The sequence below is a fragment of the Solanum tuberosum genome, unplaced genomic scaffold (assembly GCF_000226075.1).
Source record: "Solanum tuberosum cultivar DM 1-3 516 R44 unplaced genomic scaffold, SolTub_3.0 scf00093, whole genome shotgun sequence".
NCBI classification, from domain to species: domain Eukaryota; kingdom Viridiplantae; phylum Streptophyta; class Magnoliopsida; order Solanales; family Solanaceae; genus Solanum; species Solanum tuberosum.
This window is the reverse complement of record NW_006239018.1, coordinates 831279-845142: the sequence shown is the minus strand read 5'-3', so window position 1 is coordinate 845142 and position 13864 is coordinate 831279. Positions and strand designations below refer to the sequence as shown.

Genomic DNA, 13864 nt, shown 5'->3' with positions numbered 1-13864 from the left:
GAGTTATTTATTTATTTTTACACTATAACAAAAAATCACTCTGGTTAGAAATTTCGCGTATGGAACTGTATAAAATTGATATGAAATGTGTATATAACTATATAAAATTTATATTAAGTTTTCAGAAAAAAAATCGTGGATAAAATCTATATGAAATATCTATATAATTGTATGATTTTGTATAGAACTCGTGTTTGTTTCTGAAAATTTAATAAGACTATAACACAATTATATAAAAAAAAGTATACAATATTCATAAAAAAAAAAAATACAATAACATACAGAACTTAAAATATCATATATTTCTTCAAACAATTATTGTACAACATAAATACAATGTTGATACACCATGTTTGTAATTTGAATTAAATAAAGTAGGACTGAAATTCAATTAAAATTGAAAATAAAAAAAGTATTATTAAGCAACTTTATCTCAAGTTGTTAGATGTACACTCCAAAGTGCCTTAAGAGGGCAAATGTTCCACAATTTAGCAACACCTAAGGGTACTTTTACTTTATGATTGTAAGTACAAAAACGACTACTTTAGATGGTTGATCAAATGAGGACAGGTGAGAGATATTATATGGTTTTTGTGCAAACATAATTTAAAAAATAAAAAATCACATATTTATTAGATTGTGTTTTGCTTAAGATTTTTGTTTAGATTCGATTATTAAAAATCTACAAATCACAATTCATTGATTCAGTTTTAAAATGAAATGTACCATTAAATTATATTTCAAATAGGAAACTCAACAGGTCAAAGCTTACAAATGATATATATTAAATTCATTCGTGCTATATAAAACAAGGAAATTGCCTGAGTATTTGAAAAGAAAAATACTTATAGTAACAATATTGTAAAGTTCTTAGCCTTACTAGACGCGGGTAACTTTGCTATTCAACGGGATAGAAGTAAGAAAATGTTAGAAGGGATGGCCTTAAGCATGTTTTGGGTCTATTAATTAATAATTATATTGTGCCAGGTCACTGAACTTAGAGTAACAAATTTTAGTGAAAGCTTCATCTTATCATTGAATTGATTAACCTGAGATGAGAAATCTATCACGCCCGAATTTATGATTCGGGTTCAGAGCGAGGTTTCAAGACAATAAAGAAGATGGGAGAGTCTCAACAACAAATAGTCAAATACTAAAAGGGACAAAAAATGAGCAGGTAACATATTTGACCGTTCGGTCAAATTATATCGTTAGTTATGTGTGTATATATATATATTTTTTTTATATTCAAAAATTATTCAAAAAATAATAGTAACATACAAAAAATATATTTTAATTGACAATTATTTTTTCCCCAAATTTAGCCTCCTAGAGTTTGAACAACTAAATAAATGTCGAGAACCTTTTCTCTATTTTCTAACCAATTTATTTACTGGGTCGGGTCAGATTGTGCGTTGTAAATGCCCACGTGGCGAATACCAATTGGCTAAGTCTCCCCGATGACGATTCTTCCTCCTTATTCACCTTCTCCCATGGCTACCAAATTTATTTTCTTCAGGTACTCATGTATGAAATTGTGAATAGCTAAGGATTCAGGATCTTCCCAACGATACAGAATCTTCACAGGTAAATTGATCTATGCAGCATTTCAAAAGTAATAGGGTTTCGCAACACTTTGTTTGTTGTTTCCATCTTGTTGCAAGTTGAACCAAGGGAGTTCATAAGTGGCATATTTACATAGTTTGCATCCTTTACATTTTAGTCCCAATTTTCTATTCCTATTTCTTTAAGACCCTAAGTTAGTTTATTAGGGTAGTATTGTCATTTCTATTTGTCTAGGGTTCAGTTTTGCATTGTATAAATACCTTGTATGTACTCATTTGGAAGATATGAATGAAATTATCCTTAGCTTAACTTAGCCTAGTTCTTACAGTAACTTAGTTTGTAGTTGTTTCCTTCTCGACTTCCATTCTTGCATCATTTGGTATCAGAGCATCGATCTTGCTCGGTGGGTAATCTCTAAAAATGGCATCAGAAATGAAGGAGATAAAGGCGATGATGGAGAAATTGATATTCGACATGTCCAAACTCAGTAATAGTTATGACAGAATGGACCGTAAAACAATAGAGTTTGTTCAGGAAATGAAGTTCTCTATTCGGGAGGATGAAAAATTCATGTCTCAGTGTATAGAAACTGAGAAACCACTACAAACACCTTCTCCAATACCATTCCCAAACTCTCCATACACCTTTAATTTCACTCCTTGGCACGTCACTGATTTTCAGTCCTCCACTCTATTGTATCATCCATCGGGATTCTCCAACGGTTGGAATGTCGGGGAAATTCCATACAAAGGCACTACTATGGGTTCTCAATCGAGCAACATGGGGTTCCTTTCTAGCGCGAGAACGGTGCCAACAAACCTTAGACCAGAGCATTCCTCTCTGCCTTCACTGTTTCAGCAACAACACACTTGCTCCATCATTGCCGTTAATGATTTAATTCCAAGAAAATTGTCGGAGGGAAATAGTTCAAAATATGTTGAGCCATTAAAAGAGGAAATAAATATTTTCTCTTTGTCACGGCGGCCAGAACAGGAGGAGAAACCCCCTGTTGATAGTGACCTCGAGTTGCAAGGTAAGTCTGAAAATTCCTGTTGTAATTGCACTCGGCAGTTTGATACTGATAAGGATGGGGAAGGAAATTGTTTGGGGAGGATATTAACTATGGGAGGACTCGAGAGAAATGAAGTTGGCAAGAAAGAGAATGAATCATCCGTGTGTGTCCCACGTCTTGCCAAAATAGACATTTGGGGAGGAGGTGAGCACAAGGTGTTTGATGAAAGCTGTCTGAGAACTTGTGAAACCAACGTTGATGTGCCTTCTCAAGCAATTGATGTTTCACAAAGTTGTATTGAACTAGAAACTACTACCAAGAGCATAAAGAAGCTAGTAGTAGTTTCTGAGGAAACAGCATATGACACCACTGCTACTCTTGATGGCTATCCACTTACTTATTGTGAGCTTCAAGTGATGAATCTGGAATCCAAGTGCTCTTTGATTGATTCTGTTGTTCCTTATCAGGTTCGTGCTCTTGAAACCACAGATGCAACATATAAGATAGTGGCTAAAATGGGAGGAACACATCTAACTGATGGCAAGTGCCATAGTTTGGTGGCATGTCACGAAGTTGGACTTGACATCTATGGAATTTTCATTTCAGGGCATGATCTTGTGAAAATAATCACAGTTATTACCCAGGGACATGTGAGTGGGCTAAGGTTGTTCACTCATGTAGAGAAACTACAATTATCCAAGGTGCAACTCTTTGCTAGAATTGTCAGTGGACTTGGGCAAAAGGCTGAGGAGGGAGTGAGGTTCAGTGAACTTGAGATGACCACGGGTGATGCTGGTTTAGAAAAACAAATGGTTAAAATTTTAGCGATGTTTGAAAATAGGCCAGGGTCACTCATGGATCCTTCGGCTCAAAATGGGAATATAATTATGAGGATGATGGCCAGGTATTCAATGTTCAAAATGCTAGTTGAAGATTTTGCTGATGTTGTGTTGAGGATTTCAGACAGTGTGTGTGAGATTATAGTGAGCCACAATGATGTTCTTGCGAATTGCAATAATGGTCCTATCAAGTTAGTTTTGGTGGCTATACGTCGAGGCACAAGAAATTATAAATATGACATTCCTCTATGGCTTATAAAAGCCAAAGAAATGGTTAAATGTCGAGGTGTTGTTGGTCCTTGTCCTGCCAAAAGTGGAAGAACAATGCATTTTATGGTTCCTAGTTACTGTGAGTGCATTTCAATGGCCTTCACCTCTGTGACAGATATTAAAAAGAGACTAGTTGATATCATCTATGAGAATTTGAGACATCCTAATCAGCAGACACATGGAGCTGTTGCAGCCTTGAGAAGCTTCATGAATGCTTACCTTGTAGCTGGGGAAGGTAAAGATTTCCATGCCATTGTTTCTACTTTGGCTGCTAGACAAAAATCTGCACCTTCTTTTGGTATTATGCACCAAATAAATTGGGTTAATGATCACATTATTCCATGGAACTTTCCTTTTTTGCAACCTACTTTTGGAAGGTTAGGAAAATGTGGATGGAATATTGGCAACAATCGGTTATGGCTGTTGACAAAAGGTCATAATGATATTGTGGCTTCACTCAAAGAGAAGAAATATAGTTGCCTGGTTGACTGGAGAAGTAGATTGGGGCAGCTAAAGCATAATCTAAAATGGATAAATAATTTGTGCAATACTATTAATGTGAATAGGGATCAAACTCAGTTGGTAAGTAAATTACTTGGAGGTAATATTGCATCAGATTTCTTACTTCAAATTCTGTATGGTCTTGCAATGAAGATGATACTGGGGTTTAAAGATGGACAACTACAACCTGACAGCATTTTGACTATTGCAATTTCAGTTTTCAATGTTGTCTTTTTTACATGGTTCATTCTGCATGTCCTTGGAGGTGAGGTGCAACAAAAGTTACTAATGATGAAGAAGATGTATGATCTGCCAACTGGATTAACTTTTACAATTCTTGGTGAAAATGATGTTGCAGATACTATACACAAGTCATCCATTATCTTGGTAGTTGGCAGGGCATCAGAAAAACAGGATAGAGATGTAAGGAAAAGACTCAATGTAGTTACTTTGTTGGTCCTTAAAGGTGGTGATCGAAAGCTTATTGATATTGGATTGAAAAATATTTCCCATGAGCTTGTCTTCTCCTTGCAGTATGACTTTGTTAAGCATGAGTTTTGGAAGCATAAATTCAAGGATTCTCAATGGAGTTCAAGTGAACATTGGAAGACATTCACTATACCCTTCATGTTTTAACCTTGAGGACAAGGTTTATTTTAAGGGGGAAGGAATGTTGCAAGTTGAACCAAGGGAGTTTCATAAGTGGCATATTTACATTAGTTTTGCATCCTTTACATTTTAGTCCCAATTTTCTATTCCTATTTCTTTAAGACCCTAAGTTAGTTTATTAGGGTAGTATTGTCATTTCTATTTGTCTAGGGTTCAGTTTTGCATTGTATAAATACCTTGTATGTACTCATTTGGAAGATATGAATGAAATTATCCTTAGCTTAACTTAGCCTAGTTCTTACAGTAACTTAGTTTGTAGTTGTTTCCTTCTCGACTTCCATTCTTGCATCACATCTTCAATCAATCAATCATATCCCTAATTAGTTGAGTTAGCTATACGAATTCTTTATATCCATTAATTTTGTTTTATTCGGGTCCAATTCATTCAAACTTTACTGAAAGATGATGTCTTTGGGTCATAGAGGGTCTATAAATCTCACAACTATCCTTAAACTTATTACCTCTGTTTCCTAATTTTTGTGATTAGGTTTGTATCCTAATATTTGGTGGAATCGATCTAAAAATATGCATAGGTTTGATATTTGGTCTTGTTGGAATGCCCTAAAAGTGGAACCTTTAACACTTGTAATGTATGGATAGACATATATTCCTTTCTTTGATCTGATTTGAAACTTTTGTTATTGACAGGAATTAGAGGAGATGATGAGGTTACAAACTTATGCGGGGCTTAGCTTAATAGCTACACTGGCTGTTATTTATCATGCTTTTAATTGCAGAGGACAATTCTACCCAACAATGGTTTATCTGTCGACGTCCAAGATCAGTCTTGTGCTTCTTCTCAATATGGGTCTTGTTGTCATGTGCATTTTGTGGCAGATTACAAAGAAAATTTTTCTTGGTCCCCTTCGAGAGGCTGAGGTGGAGAGGCTGAACGAGCAGTCTTGGCGGGAACTCATGGAAATACTTTTTGCTATCACAATTTTCCGGCAGGACTTCTCTGTGACCTTTCTTGCAATGGTAACTGCGCTCTTGCTTATCAAGGGTTTGCACTGGTTGGCTCAAAAGAGAGTTGAGTACATTGAAACAACTCCTACTGTTACTAGATTGTCCCACATTCGCATAGTATCCTTCCTGGGCTTTCTCCTCTTCATAGACAGTCTCTTTTTGTACGACTCCATGAACTATTTGATACAGACAAGACAGGCATCTGTTTCTCTCTTCTTTGCCTTTGAGTAAGTCAAACTCTTCCTACTCACTGTTGTTGCTCTCTTTTTGGTTAATATGTGCTCCTTGAGCTCCACTGCTAGTTAGTGGTGTTTTCCCTGTCGCTGTGAAACTAAAAGAAAAAGAACAAAAAATCACATCCATTTACTTTTTGTTTAGTCCTTTACTTTTATAAACTAGATTCCTGATTATCAGTGATATTCCAAGGGAAACTAGAGATGTTAGTGATCTTATTAGACCAAGGGCCTCCATAGTTTATGTTTTATTCCTTACAAAATCACTTGGTTGGGGCATGGGGATGTATCATGTTTATGTGTGCTGACACGTTGGCAAAGGTGAAATTAGGTTTTTGATCTCCGTGTGCTATTTTCTTTTACGCAGTTCTTACTCTGTTATCTTCAAAGCTGATGCAAACTGCTGTAGTTTATGTATACTTGTTAGTACTGCAATGTTATAGCTCATATGGGTTTAGAAACCTGTTTTGTCTATCATTAAGCTGGATTGATGTCAAGTCTCTTGGAATTGCAGTCTTATCTCATTTCTCATGTAAAAATAAATCTTAATAAGGTAAAGATGTTAGTACACCCAATTTTCGATTCTCTTAGTCAGGGTTGATATCTTATAAGGTATAATTTAATAAATGACTCACTGTTTAGTTAGAAATCTTTTTTCATGTACATATTTACATTGTTATATCAATGAATTTATTAACACTTGCCTGATTCATGTATCATATTTGTAATTGCTGGGAAATATATTCTTGAACTTGATTACTTCTCGTATTGTTTTCCCTTACTGCAGTTTGATTATGTTAACAGTATCCTATATCCTTCTCCCTAATGAAGAGCAACTTCTTTTTGGTAATGATTCAGGTACATGATACTTGCAACAACAACTGTCTCAACTTTTGTAAAATATGTCTTCTACGTAAGTGACATGCTTATGGAAGGACAATGGGAGAATAAGCCTGTCTATACTTTCTACTTAGAACTTATCCGAGACTTGCTCCACTTGTCTCTTTACTTGTGCTTCTTCATGGTGATTTTCATGTAAGTCTATTTTAAGTTTTGCAGTTTATTTTTCTCTACTCATAAGTGTATAGAGGTGTTTCTGCAGATTGGGAAAAAGAGTGTATAGAAGTGTCTCTCTTCTGGATATATAAGCTTTCATTCTTCCCTAACATAAAGTTGCTGATGTAATCAAAAGCTGCCATACTTGTAGAAATTTCCATCCATCCATCCATTTATTTGATGATAAATTCCTTACCTAACTATATGAGGAAAAAAATTCCTTCTAGAGATTAATTGTTGATATGTAGCAGCCAACTTTGTTGCAAAAAAGGCTGTCCTCGACCTTATTATACTTAGCATGACCAACACAAGATTTAGAATAGAGTTCAGAATATACAGAATCTGAGATTATTGTATCGATGAACTGAGAGTTATTAAATTGGCCTTGCATCAGCGGTCATATAATGGGCTGTCTTTGCTCTGACTCAAATGCGCCACATTTAACAATAAAGAAACCAAATGTGCCACATTTCACAATAAAGAAACCAAATGTGCTACATATATAGGTATATAGTCCCTGTTAGATCTCTGTCAAGTATCTGGGCTTATAGTCCCTGTTAGATCTCTGTCTGCACATTATGTGGCCACTAGTTGTGGGGTTGCCTATGTTTTGGAATGGGCAGAGGATACCCAGTTATTTAGCTACCCTAATGGAAGTTATCATTTGTGATTATGAAATATCTGACAGTGAAGCATGCTCATTTCTTGTATTGTATGTGCTTAGTACTTTTCTGTTAGTAAACCGATTCTAAAATGAACCTGATTGAGTATGTCATTTCTCTTTTTCCCCCTGGAGGTCTTTACATCTTATGATGAGGTTTTGGAACACATTTTGCTTCATGTATAGTTAGACCTACTTTTTGGTAAAGAAACCCCCCTGCAGCAGCCGGCAATTTATCATCTTCTTTTTATTTGGGTGGGGGAGGGGGTGTAAAGAATTCACCTTTTTTTAATACTGTCTCCTTATGAGGGGCATGTAGAAATAGGGAAGCACACTGTCCTGAAGCCTTACTAAGTTTCCTCAAGTATACATAGCTGTAGTCAAGTTGGTGTGCGACATTTGTTGAGTGTTCTGCAGATCTGTATTTGACTTTTGATAGAGGAGCTCTTCTTGTTTGTCCTTGTTGATGACTTGATGTTACTTTTTATTTGTTGACCCAGGCTTGTCTATTAGGCCTGTTCTTTTCCTTTTGCTCTTGTTATCATTGCATTGAGACACCTCACATTATTTGTTTAATTGTACTTTGTAGGAACTATGGTGTGCCCCTGCATTTGATTCGGGAGCTTTATGAGACATTCCGCAACTTCAAGAGTCGAGTTGCCGATTATGTACGCTATCGGAAGATCACTTCAAATATGAATGACCGTTTTCCAGATGCTACACCCGAAGAGCTCAATGCGTAAGTTGCTTACTTCTAATGTTTGTATATTTTTTGTTCCTTGAGAACTTTCTTAATCAGTTACTTCTATGTTTATGCAGAAGTGATGCTACCTGCATCATTTGTCGTGAGGAGATGACCACTGCTAAGAAACTTATTTGCGGGCATCTGTTTCATGTGCATTGCCTCCGCTCATGGCTAGAGCGTCAACACACCTGTCCTACCTGCAGAGCCCTTGTTGTGCCAACTGAAAATGGGACAAATGTGGCAGGATCACGACCAGATGTGCAACAAGGTATAATTTATAGCTTGATCACATTCCGCTAATCATACTTTAGTGTCCAGTGGCATAGCCACATGGATTTGAGTAAGTGGATTCAGAAAAAGAAAAAAAAAAGATGTCACACCTAAAATATGAACCTGTGTGGAGGGGATTCAACAGTTTGTATACATGCAATAAATTATTTTTACCCTTTTGCATAGTGTAATCTTCTGGTTAAGGGGTTTCAATTCAACCCCCTTCATGAAGGGTAGTTATTCCCCTGTTTGTATAAACTAAAATAAGTCAATTCCTTTGAGTGAGAGACAATGGACTTTTATCTTCAATAGTCTTAATCTACATGACTTTGTCAACTATATTTAGCACTAGGACTTGGAGGCTAAGTCATCCATTCATTGCTAACAATCAGTGGCGTACGCAGAATTTTTTGCATGCAGTGTCACCTTTTAATATATATATATATATGTATATAACTAATGCAATTCACGTATACTTATTATATCTTTCCCATGAAGTAAAATAAAAACTTATATTTTAACTTTTTTTGGATAAATTTTGCTTTTGAAAATAATCTCACTAGAAATAATAGTGCTAAATATTTTCTTTTTATTTGAATTTTGAAGTACCAAAAGAAGAAAAATAAAAGGCAAAAGAAGAAAAGATAAAACAAAGGTAGAAAGAAAGAAAATATATCACTAATCAACATAAAAGCTCCTAAAATGTACAAAAAAAATAAATCTTTCTAGACTCGAACTCGCGTCCCTCTCGTGGACAGCTGAAATACTTTAACCAACTGGGTTGCGCGCCCTATGGTGTCAAAATTTATCACTGTAAAATATATATCGCTTTTGTTGTCTTTTAATTATATATGTATATTTAGCAAAAAAATTCAATGAAGCCGTGTCATGTGACACCCCTTGGGCCTTACTAGATCCGCCCCTGCTAATAATCTGTGTCGAGCATCAAATTGTAGCTTAAGTGCTAACGTGTGAATCAAGTTGATAACAGGTCATTTCAAAATCAAAGGTGGATTTTCTTAGACATTTGAGGATAGTTTTTATTTTATAATTTTTTCTAATTTCGAGGTTTATATTTGGTAGTTGTCACTGATTGTGGAGTGTATTTCTATCTTTTTCTCTTTTTCAAAAGGTGATTGTATGTCTAGCTTTTTTCCCTAAAGGCTGAAATTCTCATTGGAAGAGCCAAACCCGAGAAGGGACACTTTTATGTTTTTATGTTTTTTTGTAATGGATGAGTGTGGCAGTTATATATATTTATTGAACCCTTTGTTAATTCTCTCTCAGGCCGTGGATCAAGTGCCGCAAGTGCATCTCAGGGTTCGCAAGCAAACACCACGCCAAGTAATAATGTTAGCCAGCACCAAGCTAGAATCCAAGCTGCAGCAGCAGCGGCAGCAGTTTATGAGAAGTCTTATGTTTATCCTTCTGTACCAACACTAGCGTGGTATGGATTTTCTTATCTTTTATGTACATGCACTATTGATTATTTGCTTTGCATATTTATTAGACCCTTCCTCATCCTACAGATGTGAAAAGCTGAATCATACCTCTCTATAATCATTTTTCAGCCTACTTTTAGTGACAAGTAATTTTGGAACTTTATACAGGCAGGGTAAAATTAGATAGGATTTCATTTTGGAAATGAGCAAGAGGGAGTTTCAGCTTTTTTATACATGCTTCGTCCACACTCTAGGCAATCTGTTACTGTACTACTCTTTTATGCAATTTAGAGCTGTTTTGGTTTTTGTTCTTAAATTCTCTGGATAAGTCAACTCCTGTTTTCTCTCTTCGTCCCTGTGTTGCTATTATTATTGGATGGCTACATTGAACCTTCATTTCTTGTACTTACCAAATTAATATCTTTCTTAAAAAGAAAATTCTGTTAGCATATTACATGGTACAGAAGTTACATCTTTACCTCCGGGATTCTTTTTTCCTATTCCAATTTTTACGAAACTGCAATAAGTAAGTTGTGCTTCTTGCATACTCCTCAATGAACATTTAAGAAAGACCCATTTCAAGTGTCATCATATTAGTTTGGAAAGTCAAATTTAAATCTGTTTGAGATAAAGTGAGCATGAAACTGTAAGATGCTAACAAGAGACGTTGTTTGCAGATTCACAATTCATTTTTAGATGCCTTTATGCATTGTGATGTAATCTCTAGTCTGATTGTGGGCCATTTCCTATACATCCATTATTTGGGTCAATTTCTTAGGAACTATTGGACCTCCTATTAACAGCTGCTCATTTAGCTGTCCATGACTGACAAGGGGGTTGTCTTTGACTTGTAGTTCTTTGTTCTGTGATATACTGTCAATGCAGAGTACGGTGGAAGGTGGCTGCTTCAAGTTCATCTTTTTACTGTGCACCCCCTTCCTGTTTTTTTTCCTTCTGTTTTTGGCAGTTGAAGAGGGAGTCTGGATTTCTTGTTAGGTTTCTTAACTGTTGGAAGGAAATTGAATCAATGGGTCTTGCTTGCAGGTCTCCTGGATATGCTCCAGTTCCTCCTTCCTATAGTCCAGTGGGCAGTTCTGCCAATGTGCTCTCAGATGGGGAACGGGCATTGAATGAACAATTATTGCACAATCAATTAGCAAATATGCCCTTTGCTCAATATCCACAATCTGGTTTTTTCCCTTTTCAATATCCAGGTGCTAACAACCTTGGTATTCCAAAGGCTCAACTTGAGGCCCATAAGATACTTTTACAGCAACAAATTGAGGTATTAAGTTTCTCTGCTTGATTGATATCTTTATCTATTATGCCTCTATTATACATTTGGTATTACTCTGTAAAAGAGTTGGTAATTCCAATGGACAAATCAATTATACATGCATGAAACTCGAAGTGGTCTTTTGTTCAATTCTACTCACCTATGTTTGTGTAGATTTTTCCAACTAATATTCTGGAAAAATTAAGTACTGTTTCTAGACATTGCAAGCTTTGCTTTATTTGCTTAGTTATCTTATCATTCATTTCAGTTTCTTTTTCTTTTTTGGGGCGGGGGGTATTTTAATGCTAATAGGTGGATGAGATGAGATATCAGATATGTGATATATACCATGTGATTATGCACGTGGCTGCGTTATACTTGATTAGGATACTTTTCTCTCTAGTTTCTGTAACGCATTCATTTAATCTCTCACTTTGAGCTTAATTCTCATTCAATTATGCCACTGGTATATACTGTATCTGTGATCAGGTTCTGCAAACCCAGCTCAAGCTTTTAGAGCATCCAAACACACACAAAAAAGCAGATGATTTAGGAATTTCTGATAGTAAGGGAAAATCAATTTTGTCAGAGAGTTCTCGAGGACAAACCGAAGGTGCAGAAATATGAAGCTAGCATAAATGTATATTTATGGTAAGGGCAGGCTGAAGTTCAAACGTACAGTTAGAAATAGTAACATTTGAGCAATGGATCTGTAAGAGGTTGTTCTGAAAGTTGTACAACTATGGGAAGTGTTGTATTTTAGCTCAGCAACTGATTATTTCTCTCAAAATCTTGTACGCCTTGTGAGTTTTAACTTCACTTATTCTTTATTTACCTTGACTTCTTCTATACTCCAATCTCAGTATATAGTATACCTTTAAATTTGAGTTTTAATTTGTGGCAAAATTCCCGCTGTTTGCTATGCTCACGATCACGAGTCACGGATGTGAACATTTCACAGGATTACAATGAGAAAACGCTAGTTGAGATTCTGTTTGGGTTAGCTGATTATACGTAGCCGATAAGTATTACGTGTTGGTAAGACTTTTATGTGTTTACGTGTTTGAATCAAAGTGTTGACTGTTGAAAGTGATGATAAACAATCTGATATATTCGATAATAAGTGTTGAAACTAATAATAAACACCTGACATGTTTGATAAAAAGTGTTGATAAGCTCTTCTTCTGGAAAAAAAAAATGAATAAAACATCTTTCTTGATATATTTTCTTTTTAAAAAATTGTTTTTTTTCCAAGGACAGGGATGAATGGTGGGTGGAATGGAAAATGTAAAGAGATTATATTTCATAAAATGTATTTTGGGAATTAGCAAAAATATATTAGGGATAAAATAGTGAAAAAGATTGGTTAAATTAAAAGTGTTTCATGAACTGAAAATCAAAAAGATTGGGATAATTAACATGATTTTTATATATTTTTAGCTTATACACTTCGAGTATTAACCAAACGTGATAAGAGGAAGTTACTCGGTATTCCTCGCTTTCAAGTTTCAATCCTAAAGTTGTGGGTTTGAGTCAACTATGGAGTAAAAAGGTGGAAATTCCTAGGAAGAGGTAAAAAAAGAATATTAAATGAACATTTAAATGAGTTAGAAAATGTCTATATCGAACACTCTATTAATTTTCATATAAAGAGCATGTTTGAATTAGCCAATAAAAACATGTTCAGTGTAGAAACAAATTTTATAATTAAATAGTTACGTGTTTAGATGAAAGTATTGAAATAAATAATAAACAATTGATGTATTTATCCGATAAAAATGGAAATAAGCTATTCTTTTAGTATAATGAAATGATGAATACACCCTTATGGGTTGTTTGGTTGGGAACAAGTTATTTCATGATAACTATTCTGAATTAATTTATTCCACCATGTATTTAAGATAACTTATCTAATCACTATGGCAAAATTGGTATGATAACTAATTCAATGACTATCTAATACCTCCATCCAAACATGGGATAAAATAATCATATATTTTCTCCTATAATTTTATACCTTGTGCCTCACATCGAACGAGCCCTTAATGTTTTGTAGAATAGTATCTATGTACGGAAAAGGATGAATGACGGATATGCAACGGAGAAGAAGTCAAAAAAAATGTTTTATAAATTTTTTTTAGAATTAAAAAAGGACAAATTACTTAACTACACTCTTTTACTTACCTTAATATCCATTTATCCCTACTTATTTCAAAATTTTCAAAAATCTCTTATTTTACCTATGTATCCCGTGCACAACGCTATGTATCTCGCTATGTGGAATGTATCAAACGCTATGTATCCCGTGCACAACGATATGTATCCCGCTATGTGGAATGTATCAAACCTAATGTATCC

The 13864-nt window shown here is 35.1% G+C and overlaps 1 protein-coding gene across 2 annotated transcripts; it reads left to right on the top strand.

Annotated features, from left to right (window-relative positions):
- The first annotated feature begins 1378 nt into the window (after window positions 1–1378).
- LOC102605069 (ERAD-associated E3 ubiquitin-protein ligase HRD1B-like) lies at window positions 1379–12386 on the top strand. Of its 2 annotated transcripts, none has more exons than XM_006347504.2 (8): window positions 1379–1587; window positions 5506–6050; window positions 6915–7091; window positions 8363–8512; window positions 8593–8786; window positions 10076–10235; window positions 11275–11515; window positions 11996–12386. In XM_006347504.2, exons 2-8 carry the CDS (start codon window positions 5518–5520, stop codon window positions 12131–12133), a joined length of 1593 nt encoding a protein of 530 aa, XP_006347566.1. In that variant the 5' UTR covers window positions 1379–1587; window positions 5506–5517; the 3' UTR covers window positions 12134–12386. The 2 variants fall into 2 exon arrangements, with proteins under 2 accessions (XP_006347566.1, XP_015164342.1); XM_015308856.1 differs by lacking the exon at window positions 1379–1587 and adding an exon at window positions 5087–5180.
- The last annotated feature ends 1478 nt before the right edge of the window (window positions 12387–13864 follow it).

Coding starts and splice junctions, on each gene's coding strand:
- LOC102605069 (XM_006347504.2), top strand. CDS start 5,518: ATGATGAGGTTACAAACTTATGCGGGGCTTAGCTTAATAGCTACACTG. Junction 7,092..8,362: donor TTCTTCATGGTGATTTTCAT/GTAAGTCTATTT, acceptor TGTACTTTGTAG/GAACTATGGTGTGCCCCTGC. Junction 10,236..11,274: donor TCTGTACCAACACTAGCGTG/GTATGGATTTTC, acceptor TCTTGCTTGCAG/GTCTCCTGGATATGCTCCAG.